Below are 17071 nucleotides of genomic sequence, written 5' to 3' on the forward strand. Positions count from 1 at the left end.
ATTATGGGACCTGCTCAATCGGGGATTCCTCAATTGTCTGCTTTGCCAAAAACCTGGTATGTTTTAGTTATAGATATTAAAGATTGTTTTTTTTTTTTCAATTCCAATTCATCCTGAGGATAGTCCACATTTTGCATTTACTATCCCTGCACTGAATCATGAAGGTCCTGATCAGAGATATGAATGGAAAGTACTCCTTCAAGGGATGGCTAACAGCCCAACTGTGTGTCAAATTTATGTTAACAAAGTAATCCAGCCACTTAGAAATCAAAATCCTGAACTACAAATATTTCACTATATGGATGATGTATTATTAGCACACAAAGATAAAAACACATTGCTAGAATGTTATCCCACACTTACAAACTTATTAAAAAATTATAATACAGAGATAGCAATAGATAAAGTACAATTAAATTTTCCAATTAATTATTTAGGAGTTCTATTATCCTCAACCATGGTCCATCCACCAAAAATCCAAATACGAGTAGATCAACTCAAATCACTTAACAACTTTCAAAAGGTATTAGGAGACATAAATTGGATAAGGCCTTATCTAGGCATATCAACAGGAGAGTTGGGACCTTCATTTGATATCCTAAAAGGTACATCAGATCCAAATTCACCCTGAATGTTAATGCCTGAAGCAAGAAAGGCATTAAACATCATTGAAACATATATGGAAAATATGCATTTGGATAGAATTGATATAAGTTTGCCTTTATTATTTATTGTACTACCAACAAAAATATTCCTACAGGAGTATTTTGGCAAGAAGGTCCATTATTATGGATACATTTATCTTATTCTCCTAACACTATTCTTACTAGGTATCCTGAGGCTGTAGGACAATTAATACTCAAAGGAATAAAAGCAGCAAAGGGAGTGTTTGGAATTTATCCCAATAATATTATTCTCCATATACTATGGATCAAATTGATGAGTTAGCTAATGAGTTAAATACTTGGGCAATAATCATGTGCAAATCTAATGTTTCATTTGATAACCACTTACCATCTAATCCTTTATTGTCTTTTTGGTCATTGCATCCTGTAATTTTTCCAAAAATGACAAGAAAAACACCTATCATGAATGCTCCAAATATATTCACTGATGGGTCAAATAATGGTACAGCAGCTGTAGTTACCCCTGATCAAACTTTTACATTTTTAGTACCCAAACAATCAGCTCTAAAGGTAGAGCTTAATGCCATATTACAAGCTTTTGTGATGTTTAAAGATTCTGTATTTAATTTATTTTCCGATAGTCAGTATATAGTTAATGCTATATTCTCCCTTGAAGATGCTGGTAGGATTTCCCCTTCCTCTACTGTTTTCTCTTTGTTTTCCAGTATACAAAGTCTAATCTGGGACAGAAAAGATCCATTCTTTATAGGACATATCAGGGCACATACAGGATTGCCTGGAGCCCTTATTTTGGGCAATGAACTAGCAGATAAAACTACACATGACATACATATTTTCTCTACACTATAAGAAGCTACAAATTTTCATAAAAAGTTCCATGTCAATGCTAATACTTTACAAAAGCGTTTTAAAATAACTAAGGAACAAGCTAGACAAATAATAAAACAATGTCAAAATTGTGTGACCTTTTTACCACAAGTTAATCTTGGAGTCAATCCTAGAGTACTGATACCTAACCATATTTGGCAGATGGACGTCACACACTAGCCAGAATTGGGAAAATTAAAATATTTGAATGTTACAGTTGATACTTCTTCTGGATTTTTGATGGGCTCCCTTCATACTGGAGAAAAAATTAAAGATATTATAGCTCATTGCTTACAAAATTTTGCCACTGTAGGCATTCCAAAACAATTAAAATCAGATAACGGTCCTGGCTATACTCCTACCTCTTTTAAACAATTTTGCTCATCATTTGGCATTACTCATATAACAGGAATCCCATACAATCCACAAGGACAAGGCATAGTTGAAAGAGCTCATCAAACTATTAAAATGTACTTATTAAAGCAAAAAGAGGGAATTGGGAAGAAGTATATATCCCCCAAAGATAAACTTAAAATAACCCTTTTTACTCTAAACTTTTAAAATTTGGATTCATCAGGGCTTAGTGCTGTGGAAAGGCATATGTGTCCAAAAAATGTACATAAGCCCAAGGTACTTTGGAAGGATATTCTAACAGGACAATGGAAAGGTCCTGACCCAGTGATTTTCTGGAGTCGGGGGTCTGTTTGTGTGTTTCCACAGGGAGAACAGCAGCTAATTTGGATTCCAGAGAGATTAACTAAAGCGATTTCTACAGACCAAAAAGAAGATGATTTGGCTCAAATCATATCAGCTGATATCCAGAACTCCAGCTTGGCTATCCTTACATCTTTAACAGTGGTTCTCCCACACCTGGAGGCTAATGAAACCAGGATTTTTTTTCCAATATCTATTTTATTATTGCCCTTTCCCACATCATGAAGTTCTATTTTGTTTTTTGAGCTCATACAGACCTAGGTTAATGTTTTGCTGATCAGTTCTATTTTTTGACTGTGGAGTTTTTAAACATTGCAATGGAGATTTCACCTGTAAAAAGTTACAAGGCCTTTACTATTATGTTATGTGTTGTATGTATTATATTATGTGTGCACACTTGTGTTTTATGTTGTATGTTTGTATATGCGTATGTCCATATATCATATTTGACAAGTGCTCACGAAAAAATGGATCCAATTTTTTTTTCTTATTCACGTGATTTAAATGGTTTAATTTAAATTGGGTAAACAGCTATTGAGGTCTGTTTTAATATGTGAACAAAAAAGGAGGTTAACAGATCTGTTTGTTTACTTTCACCTTTCCTTTTCATTATATTTAATAATTCTGTTCAGGATAATGTAAATTGTTCAGAAAATTGTTTTCTTTTAGTGCTGCTGAAATGTTACATAATTTTTTCTTTAGCCATTATTGCAAGAATTCCTATCTTCATCCCAGTGCCGGTGAAGACAAAGATAAAACCAAACTACAGCTTCTGCAATAGCTATCACTGAACTGCTTGCAGAACTTGCCTGAACTATGTATCACTTGTATGCATTGTGAACTATCTGTTGGCGCAGCGACTTGTGGTAGTGTTGGGGTATTTTTGCTGATGGTGTCATCGGTGGTACAAATTTTCTAAAAGGAGCCATCAATTGGCTTGGTGTATCCTCCTCCCTTCTGCTTGTGATGGTCGTTCAGCTAAAATTTGGGGGTCAACAGAGGTGAGGCAAAGAACCTCACCTCCCCGCTGGTACAAAGGCCTATCCACCGGTGTGGCTGTATGCTGGACTGGTAGTCAATGACGGGTAAGATCCAATTGCAATGGTACCAACCTAAGACAGGAGGCTGACGCCTTGAGGTCAGCTCATCCGATGACAGGTAAGGACCATATGTAGTATTGGACAACCTAAGGCAGGCACGGTCCCTAAGCCACAAGCTTGTTGTTTAAACAGAGAGGGGGAGATGTTGAGAGCCACAGCCGAAGGGGCCCCAGCAAACTTCCAGCTGTCAGCTTATTGGATCCTCTGCAGTGATGCTCATTGGGCTGTTTCCCTGCCCTTTCAGACCACGGAGCTGCTCATTGGGGGACTCTTTTGGCTCCGCCCACACGACCCAGCCAATCAGCCTCAAGAGTGGGAGGAGTGGGGATTGAGAGGCTCGCCGGAAGCCGGTGGTGGCAGTTGGGCTCTGAGGGAATTCCTGAAGAGCTCGTGTGGTGCGGTGTGTGTTCTAAAAATAAAGTTCATTTCTGCTTGACACATGGCTTGTGAATTGTGCCCAGCCAGACTGCGGCAGACCAGGAAACAGGGAGAGAGACTCCACTCTCCAGATATAAAATATATACCGCAAAGGCTCACCCCCAATGCCCACCTCCTCCAGCCACACCCCACTTGCCTTCAGCTACCACCCAGGTAATCCCATCAGGGGGTTAATTCACAGATGGGTTAAGTCTCTCTTAACCCAACCATTTTGCCTCCAAATATTCTTGTCTCACAAATGAGCTTTTGGGGAACACCTAATATCTAAACCATAACAGCTAGGTCACTTAGTAGCAGAGAGTGCCATTTGAATAAAGGTCTCTAATTTCCCTTGGAAAATAACTCAACTGGCATTTTCCAAATATGCCCCAGCCCTGTGGCCTCAGGTTGCTGATGCCCGGTACAGACTGTGCCCAGGCTCACTATCAGCACACAAGGGTGACAAGTGACTGTGACAGATGTAACTATGATTTCTTAATAAGTGAGGTTTTCTTGCTCTCTCGTGACATGCAGGCCACAGGTCAGGGAGAGGGGTGGTCTGCCGGGAGAAGAGGGAGAGTGTGCTTGGTTGGAGAGAAGGATTTTAGCAAGGGCTCCTGCTGGATGGGCACCAGAGCTCAGGATGACTTTGGAGCTGCCTAAAACACTTATCAAGTCTCTGGACTCCTTCTGGCTCCTGGGCCAACGTCCATAGCACCTGGGTTTCCCTGCAGACATCAGGTCATCTTTCAGGCAGGAAGAAGGGAATCAAGAGAAAGGGCAAAAGACAGGAGTAGGATCCTTGCACTCTGGAGAGGAAGAGCTTCCTGGACCCCACCCGGATGTCTGCCTGCCCATTGGCCAGACCTGGGTCATGTGGCAGCGGTCACCTATAAAGGAATCTGGGCAGGTACACGGTTGCCCTGCACAGAATCAGGCTTCCTCAAGGGAGCCATGCAACCAACACAGGGAGGACATGGTCATTGCCTCCCTCTCTGTGACTTCCAGTATCTGAGAATTAGAGGGATCCTGTGGGCAGCACCATGGACTGAGACCTATCCTGGTCATTTATTAAAATGAGACCTTGTAAGGGATCCGCAACTTTGGGGACAAGAGGTAGCAACCACTTGCTTACACAATGCCAGGCGAGTATCTGGAATGCCGAAGGTCCCCCCCGCCCCCCCCCCCCCCCCCCGTGGGTGACTAGGTCTTACAGAGATGAGTGAGACAGGCCATCTCATAACATTGCAGAGAAATCAGGCACCAAGCCCTACCTGGGGAGGTCAGAGGGCCCCCCCTAACAGGTGAGTCTTAACATTCTAAGAAAGGAGAATAGCAAAGGTATCTGCGTAGAGGCATGAAGCACAAAGAGCCTGCACCATTTTCAGGTTGGAATGGATGAAGAAAGTAAGATCCAGAAGAGGAAGGGCGTCCTATGCTATAGTAGGGGATAACTTTCTCGAGGAGGCACAGGAAGCCATTGAAGGGTTTCAGATTTGCACAGCGATGTGATTATACTTGGGCATTAGATGGTGTATCCACCAGCGACCTCCGCACGACAAACCTAGAACCATGTATTTGGTTGATGCATCTGTGGGCCACCTAGGGCGTCCTGCTGGTCTGGACCAGCCCCAGCTGGTGGGTCCCCCGAGACATTTGCCTGTGACATGACCATGGACTGGACGAATCCATGACCACAGAAAGTCTAGTAATGTGCCCGTGTATTTTGAGCTGTATATTATTTCCCCACAAGTGGTCCCTAGTCAGAGTGACACAGAGGGTGGACTGTGACATCATAAGAGATATATTTGATTTCTGCCTCCCCCTTCCCCTTTCCTGGCACACAACTCCTGAAACCCTTGCAACTCCTAAATTGAATGGTGTCTTTTTATATGCTAATGAGAGGGCTGATAACAGGGTGCTTCTAGGTAGCCCCATAGTAGGGGCTTCTTGGCAGGGGGGTGCAATCATGTAATTAGGGGGCAGAAAGTTTCGGCCTCACCCCTGGACCTCCAGGGAGGAGAGAGGGGCTGGAGGTTGAGTTGATCAGCTATTGCCCCAGATTGAGTCAGTCGTGCCTACTTAAGAAAGCTTCCGAAAAAATCCACAGGACAAGGCTTTGGGAGTGTCCGGGTTCCTGAGCACGTGGAGCTGCTGGTGTGGTCAGGCTTCCCAGGGAGATCATGTTCCACGGCCCTCCCCACACTCTGCCCTGTGTTTCTCTCCTCTGGCCATCCGTCTCTGTCCTTGGTAATGCCCTTTAAAACAAACTGGGATGCAAAGTGTTTCCCTGAGTTCTGGGGAACATTCTAACACATGGTCCGACCTAAGGAAAGGGTCATAGAATCCACTGGCCAGCCAGTTAGAGCAGTTAGGTCACTGCAGGCACAGGTTGCCCCAGGAGACCTAGGACAGTGCAGTTCTCCGCTTCTTTCTTGTTCCTAGTTCTCAGGAATGACTGGCGTGGGCCAGAAGCACTATCTTGAGATGTGGTGGGGTTTGCTGGCTAGAGCAGCCTGGGCTCTGACTGAGTCCCCGCTAGAACTGACGCCCCTCAACAGTTTAGCTGTGTCATGATGCCCCAGTGTATGAAACCCAGGCAGGCTGCTTCCAGCTGTGATGACAGTGTGGCACACACAGGCAGGGCTCCAGGTGCCCCGGGAAGCTCTCCTGGGGAATGGCCTGAAGTCAGTCCTCAGTTTCTGTTGTTTCTTGCTGCCTATCTGTAAGCACTGGACCTGCCTCCTGTGGGTTGCTGCAGCAGGGTGTCCGTCCACCAGCCTCAGACACGTTGGTACCCAGTGCACCACGAACCCACTTCACAGTTAAGGCTTGGGATTCGTGTCTGGCATCTGACACAGGAAGGTCTCGTGGGACTGAGCCCAGAATGCCCAGAATCTGACTCTAGCTCCTGGTAGATGGTGTCAGAATGGAAGTGAGTTGTGGGACATTCAGTTGGTGTCTGCTGGGGCGTCTGGTGTAGGAGGTAGGGTATTGAGAGAGAGAGTTTGAGAAGAGAGAAGAAAGCAGTTGGCATTTCCTCCTTTATGACCAGCCCAAAGAGAGAGGTGAGGAATCTCTCATTTGCAGAGAAATGTGACAGAGATTTTGCTGAGCAATTTGGAGGTGCCAAGAACTGGATTAGTTCTGTCTTGGAAACCATTGGGCCAGAGGGCATTAATATCAGTTTGAAGGAGAAATGAGATTTGGGGAGTTCTCACTCACAGGCCTCTATCTGATTAGCACCCTGGATGCTGAAATAGGCAAGAAGCCAGTCCCTATGCTGTCCCTGGCTGTGTGAGCGCAGGCATAACAACAGTATTGGTGTTGCTACCTGGAGCCTTGGCTTCGCTGTGGTCCTGTTTCCCGAAGCAGGTGCAGCTGTATGGAAACTTACCACAAGAGGGCAGCAGAGAACCACTAATCAGGCCAGTGCCCTCTGTCATAATCAGGTCTCTGACATTGGGGATCCAGACCAGCCCAGATAAGGATTTTCGAACAAGGTTCAGGGTAGGAAGGTAGGATTGTTTTGCACTTAAGGACCAGGGCCCAGGTTCATCCCAATTCTGTCACTGGGGATAGCTTCATGGTCATGAGACCTGGAAGTCATAGGGCCCGGCTCTCCCAAGGGATCCATGGTGGTTTAAAGGCTCTGTATTTGCTGTCTTAAAAACAGCATACTGTAGTGACGCAGCCACAATTCACAATAGCTAAATTGTGGAACCAACCTAGATGCCCTTCAGTAGATGAATGGATAAAGAAACTGTGGTCTATATACACGATGGAATATTACTCAGCATAAAAGAGGATAAAATCATGGCATTTGCAGGTAAATGGATGGAGTTGGAGAACTTTATGCTAAGTGAAGTTAGCCAATCCTAAAAAACCAAAGGCCGAATGCTTTCTCTGATATGAGGATGCTGATCCATAATGGGGATGGGGTGGGGGGGAGTGTGGAAGGAAACTTTAGATAGGGCAAAGGGGAGGGAGGGAAAGGGAGGGGGCATGGGGGTAGGAAAAACAGTGGAATGAGATCGACATCGTTACCCTAAGTACATGTATGAAGACAGGAATGGTGTGACTCTACTTTGTGTGTACAACCAGACATGAAAAACTGTGCTCTATATGTGTACTAGGAATGGAAATGCATTCTGCTGCCCTATATAACAAATTAGAATAAATAAATAAATAATTTTCAAAATAAGGGGTCCTGCATTTTTATTTATGCACAGCAGGTAAAGTAGCCGGTCCTGTCTGTCACTGGTGAGCTGAGTGTTCCTGGGCCTTGTGTTGAATTTCGTGGCGATGATACCAAGTATAACCACAGAGGTTGCTCTGAAGATTTTGTGGATTAATATGAAAATTATCACGAGGGTATGTAACAGATATTCGATCACTTTTAGTTATCATTATCACTCTAGGGTTCAAAGGCATGGTTGGCAGATCTTCAAAGGCTCATGTTCCCTTCTCTGTGTACAGAACTATGTGGCTGGCCTCTTGTCCTTCAGTAAGTCTAGTTCCATGGTCAACTGATACCACCGATTATGGGTGACGAGTCCTGCTCCCCGCAGGCATATCAAGCAGGGTTTCTTCCAAAAGAGGTCACAGAGACTTCTCCCGGCAGGGAGGGGGGGCATAACTGGTCCCTGGTACCCCCAGAAGTGAGGTGTTCTGCCCTTTTTATGTGTCCTAGGCTTTCTTTGTTCTCCTGCCCTCGTCCCCTGATCTTTCTCCTTCCTGTGTGTGACTGACTAGGCCCAGGAATGCTCTGCAGGATGGCCCAAAGGTGAGAACCAGGTGGGCCAAAGGGGGAAAGGCAGGACCCATTAATTAACAAGCTTCTACTCCATGTAGGGAGGGACAATTCCCAGGACAGGTTACCTTAGTAACAGGCTGGAGCAGGGGCAGGTTTTTGATAAGGGTGGAGGAAGGAATTAACATTTCAATCCTTCAGGGGACAGTCTCCAACTTCCCAGACTCACTCAAAATTGGCCTCCTTGATCCGACCTGACTCGATTTACCTATCTACACTGACTGCCGGTCTAATTCTGGCTTCACAACTACTAGCTAGGGCACCAGGAAGATAAATCTGACCTTGGGGCTCTGGTCACTAGCTACCTTATCTCTTCTTTTATTTGTATTGATGAATACAAGTGAGCAGAGGGGCCCCCCCACAAACCACAGGGGGCCCGAGCCACCAGGATCTGAAAAGAGACAGTACCTGTCCTGCTTCCTTGTACCTGCCGAGGGGCCTGGGACAGATCATCCCTTCTCCCCCGAGACAGGTCAATAAAAGTAACCACGCCCTGCTCCAAGGAGGTCAGGAGGTTAAAAGGAACTGCTGGTTGTGGACATGGCCGCATGGGTCACCAAGAGGTGCACGGGAGCTGGTTAGGACCAGATGGAGAGCCCCCTTCTTCCACTCGCTGCTCACACTCACCCTCCAGGGATGGAGGATGGCGGGGCTGAGTGAGGCCAGGGAAGGAGGCTCTTTCCCAGACCCAGAACTGATAGGTCCTGGGGCACCAGCCCCTTCTTCTATGGGGAATCAACTCCTGGTCCTTCTGCCTGAGACAGTCCCCAGAGCCTCCGCAGCCTTCGTGGGGTGAAAAAGGAAACCTGCGTGAGCTTCCCTTTGACTCCAGAAATGAGCTTAAAATAAAACCCACAAAAATGTCCAGGTCCCTGCCTGGGCCACAGTGATGAGGGCCACAACCAAGTCAAGATGGCGCCTGGCAGTTTGCTAGGAGGAGTGGTTTCTGAGCCAATGCCAGCAAGCCATTAAGATGATAAGGATTCCTTAATGACTGACTGCTGTATGTTAATTAAGTGAAGCTGTGTGTATAGTTGGGTATATGTACTTCTGCAGTCTGGCAGAGAGGCGGTGCCTGCTATCTAGGGTACCCGCTACTTTGAGTTCCCGCTCAGTTCCTGCTGAGTTCACTGGCAATAAGGTAGTTCCTCTTCAACCTTCAAGTTGCTGGTCATCTCCCAGTTATTTCGCCCAGCCGGACAACGGCACCACAGAAATCAGGATCAGGATAGATCAGGGAACAAGGGCACCTCTTAGACACTGACCCAGTGATACTAATGAGCAGCCAGGTGGGGACCTCGGTGCCAGGGATTTCTCCCTGCCTCTGCAGGGCTTGGCTTCTTAAATCCCTTCTGCATTTTCTTATCTCCAATCTTTCCCCTTTTTCCTTCCCTCCTTCCCTCCCTTCATTTTCATCTGGTGGGTGGCTTTTTTTTTTTTTTTTTTTTTGGTCACAGCTTGGTTTAGATGAGGGCACAGCTCAAGCCACTCATTCCCGGGAGGTTTGGCTGGTCACCCTTTTTGCGAGGGAACTGTCTGTGATAGATATGTCAGAGCCCTGGGCCTCCGAGGACTGCCCTGGGTGGGGGCAAGTGGTGTCTGACAATCCATGACGCACTCCGGAGCTAAGCGGAGAGGGGACCAACTGTGGGCAGATACAGAGGGACAGGCCGCAGAGTGTGGTCAAGGGGGAGAGTGTCATCCCCGCGTGGAGAGGGGTCAGCCTGGGGCAGAGTGGTTGAAAGAACCCTGTGTGGGAGTAAGGGGGCCTTGGTTTGGCCCCAGTAGCTTGGTTAATAGCTTCTGGGGGGCTTTGAGCCGGTTCCCTCTCTGGGTGGCACTCTGTTCTCATTCTCTGTGGCCTAACAGACACAATGTGCCCTTCCCGATCAACCTTACACTTGCTGTTCCCAGAGGCTGAGCAGCCTCCCTCAACAAGCACCAGTCACCCCACGGGGCCTTCTCCGTGGGACAGGTCACATGCCAGGGGAGCAGCTCCTGAGCAGGGACGGCTTTGGTGCCTGAATACCCACCTTCCTCCTCTTCTGCAGGAGCAGCTCTGGGGTTTGTGTTGGACCATCTTCTGTGGGTCCCCACTGGGACAGAGGACCAGCTGCTCACAGCACACCGCTGGCTTCCCATCCGTCTCTCTTCTCTCCTCTCTGAGTGCTTCCTGGGGTCACCTTCTCCCCCCAATGGCCACACCCAAATCCTTGACCCAGGGCCTGCACTTGAGTGGACCAAACCCAAGACATCACGCTGGTCCTCGGTGACACTGTTGTTGGGTATGTCCACATCGAGGACTACCATGGCTTCTCAGTGAGTTGACCCCTTTGTCTAAGGACATGTCCCTGTGGAACCCAGCTTTCCTTGGGGGGATCTTGTGCTGCGTCTCTTCTGCCTCTTACTCTCAACCCAGCTGTGTGCTTAGCTCTCTAGTTCCGCCCCAGGGTTACAGTCCTGAAAGATGAGGCCACTCCCCCTGGGCTCACAAAAAAGCTCAAGGGACTTTGCTACCTGCATGGTTGGGGTCTCTGCAAGACAGGTCCAGCACGGCCTGAGAGAGCAAGGGAAGGACACTGGCTCAGGGCCTTTGTTTGGTTAGGGGAGGGGGCTGTGGTGAGCTTTGGGAGGTTTGGATCTTTGGCTGGCACCTAAGGAGAAAGCACCAGCCTTGCCTATCAGCATTTTCAGATAAGGGGCAAGATGGGCGGGGGAGGGGCGAGGCTTCAAAGCTGTGGGCAGTGCATTAATCAGGAGCGGAGTGGGTGCCTCATTACGCACCACCGAGTTGGTCTTGCTTTTAAAATCTAATCTAATACTCTTTTTAAATTGAGAATTTTAAGACATTTTTATTTCACATGATCATCGGTATGGTTGGATTAAAGTCTGGCTTAACAGAATATTCTATGTGGTTCTGTGTTCTTGGTTCCTTTATTTCCCAGTTTAACTGCTTGCTTTTGGATTGTTTTTAATGCTTCAATATTTTTCTCTATTATTGGGCTGCAATTTTTTCTCTTCTTTCTTTTTTTTTTTTTTGTGTGTGTGTGTATAGTATTCACCCCCAGCTCCCAAAAGCTCATGCTCATCTCACAATGAAAAATATATTTGGTCCCTTTCCCAGAGTTCCTGCAGTCCTAACAGTTGTAGCGTTGCTCAAAAGTCCAGGTCCAAAATACATGTGAGACTCAAGACAAACTCTTAACAACGAGTCCCTGTAAATATTGAAAGCAAGTCACATGGCCCCAGTAGACAGGAACAGAGTAACACTTCCATACTATAAGGGAAAACAGGGGCACAGGAAGACGAGATGGGACCAAAGCAAGACCCAGATTCAGCTGGGCAGACAAGCCCCGTAGCTCCACGTTCAGGATTCGGGGTACCTGGCATCTGCTATTCTCTCCCAAGAGCTGTGTCGCTTGCTCTTGTGGCCTTGTGGGTTGCAGCCCAGTGGCCCCTCTTTTGGCTTGTCTGAGCTTGCTTTCTGCGGCCCTCCTTGGCGGACACTCCATGGTGCTGGCATTTCTTAATCCCGGGGCTTCGTCTCACTTCTTCATGCATTGCCCTCTTGGGGTCTCAGAGCCCTCAGGATCACTGGCCCTGCTGCACTTTGCCTGGCCTCCCAGGCCTTCCTTGGAAATCTTGGTGAGAGCCTCCATCACCCCCTAACTCCAGCATCCTGCACTCCTGCAGAACCAGCCTCCCGCAGATGATGCCATGGTCCGCTGCCATCTCAAGCAGCAGTCAGGCCTCTGGGGACCATGGTCACAGCAGCTTCTGAGTGCCTGGGTGGCTGAACAAGGTGAAACAACTTCCCAGGCACTCCTGTGCAAGCAGGGTGCTCCCATGGTCTCCTCTCAAAGGAATTTTTACCTTTGCATCCTTGAGTGTGTGGCCTTGCCAATCAATGAGATGCCCACAAGCCACCTTTCCTGTTGTCTCTGGGTAAAGTATCCACCATGTCTTTAGTGGCTGCAATCTCTTTAACAACCACACCTTCCTTAGCCCCAGCTTTACTTGCAGTTTTCTGGCCAAACTGCAAGTTTTTCAACTCTTTCTGCTCCTGATTATCATAATAAACTTGGCTAAAAGCTCCCAGCAATATCCATGTCACCCCTGCATGCTATGCTGCTGTGACCCAAAGATCTGACAAGAACAAATTTAGAGGAAGAAAAGATTATTGGGGGGGGGGGGGGGCTACAGTTTCACAGGTCTCAGTCCATAGATGGCTAACTCCATTCCTTGGGGCTTGAGGTGAGGCAGAGCATCATGGCAGAGGATGTGGCAAAGCAGTTCAGTATCTGACAATCAGGAAGCTGAGACAGAGCACTCTGCTCACCAGGGACAAAATATATACTCCAAAGGCACAAACCGTCAGTCACCTACCTCCTTTAGTCACCCCCTACTTGCCTATAGCTATCACTCAATTAATCCATATAAGTGGATTAAGCCATTGATTAGGTTACACCTCAAATAACCTAATCATTTTTGCCTCTGAACCTTGTTGCACTGTCTCAAATGTGAGCCTTTGGGGGACATCTCCTATCCAAACCATGACATTACCCATCCGTTCATGTAAGTTTTTCATAAGATTATTTTAAGTCTCCAGTTTTTTGGTTTGACACCTCGGTTATCTCTGAATCTGGGTCTGTTGTTTGCTTTCTCTCTTGTTAATGGATGTTTTCTTGCTCTGTGTGTGTGTGTTTCCAATTTTTGGATTCAATGCTTTACCTCATGTGTAAGGAAGTAGAAACTGAGGGCATTTAGGAGTAAAAACGGGGTGTCTATTTTTCTTGGTTGTGTGTGTGCATGAGTGCGTGTGTGTGTGTGTGTGTGTGTGTGTGCGCGCACACTGTTACCTTGGATATCCTAAGTGCACCCCCAGCTTCAAATTCTTCCAGTGTGCCCTTGAGCTCTGTTCTGTATCCCCTGTGCGCAGGAAGGGTTCTAAAGGGGTTTTAGAATTGTTTTGCTCCACACCTGCCTTGTGCTCCTGCCTACAGGGAAGGTCTCTCTCCAGACTTCTACTCTTCCCCAGCGGTAAAGTCCTGGGACTGGGTCTTTGCATCCGGGAATTGTTTCTCTTGCCCTGGTTGAGACTCAACCTTGGGGAGCCTGGCGTTCCCCTCAGGGATCCTGCCTCTCACCAGCACTCAAAATTCTCTAATGATCTTGACACTGGAGAGGTTGGTGCGCCATAGCCAGAGGTATAGGGCTTAACATTTTTCCTTTTGTTCGGCCTCAACAGGTGCTCACCAGTTCCTTAGGAGGGGTCAGGTCTGCTGCCCTCTTCCTGGTGGTGGTTTTTGTTCTTTATGGGAGAAGGACCTGGCAGAGCTTCAGGCCCGCACCCTTAGAAGCAGGTTTTCTCAGCCTTACTACCCGTGCTCAGCCTTTCTCATGAGCACCACGGAGAGGAGTCTGTCAGGGGTGTAGACTCTCCTTGGGTCTGTGGTTTGGTGATATTGCATTTGTGGATGCCAGGCTGGTTTCCTGGCATATGTCTCCTCAAATCCTCAGAATCTCTAAAGTGTCTTTTTGGATGCAAATGATTGCTGGCACCCCGAGGTAGCTTCTGGAAGGTGCTGGTCTGTGGAAAGACAAAAGCAGGGAAAGGGGGCTGGGACTTAAAGCCCCCCAGCCCCCAAGGGGAGAGGGACTGAAGGCTGAGCTGGTCACCAACCTCTGATGGTCTCATCAATCATGCCGACAAAAGGAAGCCTCCACAGGTCTGAAAGGTCAGGATTCGGGGAGATTCTGGAGAACTGAGCTTATGGAGATTCTTGGAGGATGGCACACAGAACTATGGGCACTCTGTGCTACCAGTACCTGTGCTTCTGTCCCCATAGCTCACCTTCTATCTGTATCCTTTGTAATATCCTTTACACACACGCACACACACACACACACACACACACACACACACTGAATTCCCTGAATTCAGTAAACTGCTTGAACAAACTAATCAAACTCAAGGAGAGGGTTTTTGGGAATCCCAATTTATAGCCAGTCAGTAAGAAGTTTAGGTAAAAACCATGTGGAATTGGCCTGGCATCTGGAGGAGGGGCAGTTTTGTTAGAGACAGCATCAGAACCCAATTGAGTTAGAGGCGGCTCGGCTGCTGCAGAATTGCTTGCTTGCTTGATACGTGGGGGAACAACCCCCCACACAGCTGGAGTCAGAAGGGATCTGGGTTGTGAGTGTCTGGGGCAAGCTGGGGCTGAGTTTGGTTTTTCTACTCGAGTTCCAGGGATTTTAAACTCTCATAGTAGGCCACATTCAGCCTTTAGCACTGGATTAAACCGTTCAGAATATTTCCATTCACACATAGGACAACCAAATTCTCCTCCTGTCGACGGAAAATAAGCCAGCGTTCACGTCCACCTCTCCTCCAAATGCTGTCTTCCTTTGGATTTCAGGGTGCCTTGCCCCTTCAGCTCTCTGGTGCAGAAGGTTCTGATGCTGAGGACAACCCAGCTGTCCCCTGCTGTCAGGGTTAGAGTGAGACTCCTCAGAGCAGAACCTGGCAGAGCCCAGCAGTCAGCCCTCAACTTCTGAAGGAGGCTGTTCTAGAATGATACTTTAAAGGTCTTGCTCTGGTGAGGTCACTGCTGAGACCTGAAGTGGTCCAGGGTACAGAAGGGCTCAGAAGAGGTTTCGGAGGGGAGAGTCTCGTGGAGGGGCCCGGGTGGTGACTGTGTATGTCGAGGAGGGGACTGCAGAACTGCGGGACGGTCAGGAAGACATGGAACTATGCCACAGGCTCACCGTGGCACCTGGCCTTCTCCACAGAGAGTTCCAAGTTGAGGAGGGAGACCCTCCGCACTGACCATCCCAGATCCTATTGTTGGAAGTTGTTGGGGGTCCTGTGACATGAGGCAGGTCCAGGGTCCCATACTGCTGGACTGGGCAGGTCCAGAGGACGAACTACCCCAACAGAAGTGAAGCCTCCCTATCTCCTGATGGTGCCTCTCTCTGCAGACTCTCTGAGGAGGAAGGTCTCATCTCTAGCTCCAGTCCCAGAGACTGATTTGATAACAGGAAGGACATTTATTTCACAAATGGAGGTCATAAGCAAACACATTCCCCCTCCCTGGTCTATGCCAAGCCCATCCCACAATTCTCCAGCCTCTCAGAACCCACGCCTGTTTTTCCCCTGGGGTTCTTGGAGGGTGGCACCCAGAACTATGAGTCCTCTGTGCTATGAGTCCTCTTGCTTCTGTCCCTCATACACAGCTCTCTTCTCTGGCCAGTGGCGTTCCTACACTCCTGTCTTTCGTGGACTTAAGCGTGGTCCAGAAAACCACTTCCCTGTGTTTCAGCCCCAGGGCGGCCTGGGTTTGGGGGCCAATCTTCAGGTACTCTTCTTTCTGGCTGTACTCTGGCCAGTGGGGGAGTCCTTTTCCATTGGGGTTCCTGAGAGCAGAACCAAATAGAAATTACCCAAAGCTACTTCGTGGTCCGAACATTTCTCCGAGACCTTTCAGGGACCCCCTGGACTTTCTCTGCTTTCCAGAGATGGGGAACTCTCCATCTCTCGGGGCAGCCTGTAAGTTCTCAGAGCACCACCGTCACAGTTCTGGGGTCTATCACTCCCACTTTCACCTCTTCCCAAAGGGTAGGCCCCACCCCATGCCGCCCATCCACTCACCCACCCACCCAGCCTGCTCCCTCTTTGCCACCAGCCTCACCCATGGCGAGCAAAGTTGCCCCAGAATTTCATCACCATCCTGCTGAGTTTGGTCTCCTCTTGTGAGGCGCCCTCTGTTGGTGAAGAAGGAAAAAACGCTTTGACTGCATGGGCCAGCAGCAGCACCTTGTGGGAAATGCAGGACATGCATCTGGGGGAGGAGGATCATGAGTTGAGAGCCAGCCTCAGCAACTTAGCAAGACCCTGTCTCAAAGTGAAATATCCAAAAGGGTGGGGATGTGACTCTGTGGTCAAGTATCCCTGTGTTTGGTCCCTGGCGGGCACTCGCACACATACACACACACACACACACACACACACACACACCCCTTGAGTAAAGGACTCGGTCACGGGCACGCAGTTTGTCGGGAAGCTGGTTGTCTCTGTGTTCTGCTCACTTATCCTGTTCTTCCGCACTCAAGGTTCAAAAGTCACCCCGGGGTTTCCTCTATCTTGTAGGATTTCTAGCTCTCGGGTTGTTTCTTAATCTCCTGTGTGCATTCACATTTCCAGAGAGTCTGAAAAATATCAGACATGCTAAGAGCCTAAGGAGTCACCTGACTGGGAGACGCCTGGTGTGTCATGAACAGCCATGAGGTGGGTCACAAGTCATCTGCAACTGCTGAGTTCACATATCAAAGACATTTGTGAAAAGTTTTTTAAAAATATTACATTATTACTATTTTTAGTATTATTTTACTGGTCTACGTAGAATAGATGACTTTTAGATACATACATAGACAGTTACATATCACAGTGGATTTGAAGTCATCACCAGTTTTAACCTCACCCTTCTTCACACTGTAAGATGCCTTTTAAAGTG

At 47.7% G+C, this 17071-nt stretch overlaps 1 protein-coding gene across 1 annotated transcript in view; it reads right to left on the reverse strand.

The window, feature by feature from the left end:
* Positions 1–15743: 15743 nt before the first annotated feature.
* LOC308637876 (liver carboxylesterase 1-like) overlaps positions 15744–17071 on the reverse strand; it is a gene marked incomplete at both ends in the record, with an annotated part of 28213 nt that continues 26885 nt past the window's right edge. Inside the window, 3 exon segments of the mRNA XM_081274723.1 lie at positions 15744–15841; positions 15844–15974; positions 16250–16322. Of these exon segments, the coding sequence (XP_081130849.1) occupies positions 15744–15841; positions 15844–15974; positions 16250–16322 (302 nt within the window).

This window comes from Spermophilus citellus (genome assembly GCF_964194105.1).
Source record: "Spermophilus citellus genome assembly, chromosome: 18".
NCBI lineage: Eukaryota > Metazoa > Chordata > Mammalia > Rodentia > Sciuridae > Spermophilus > Spermophilus citellus.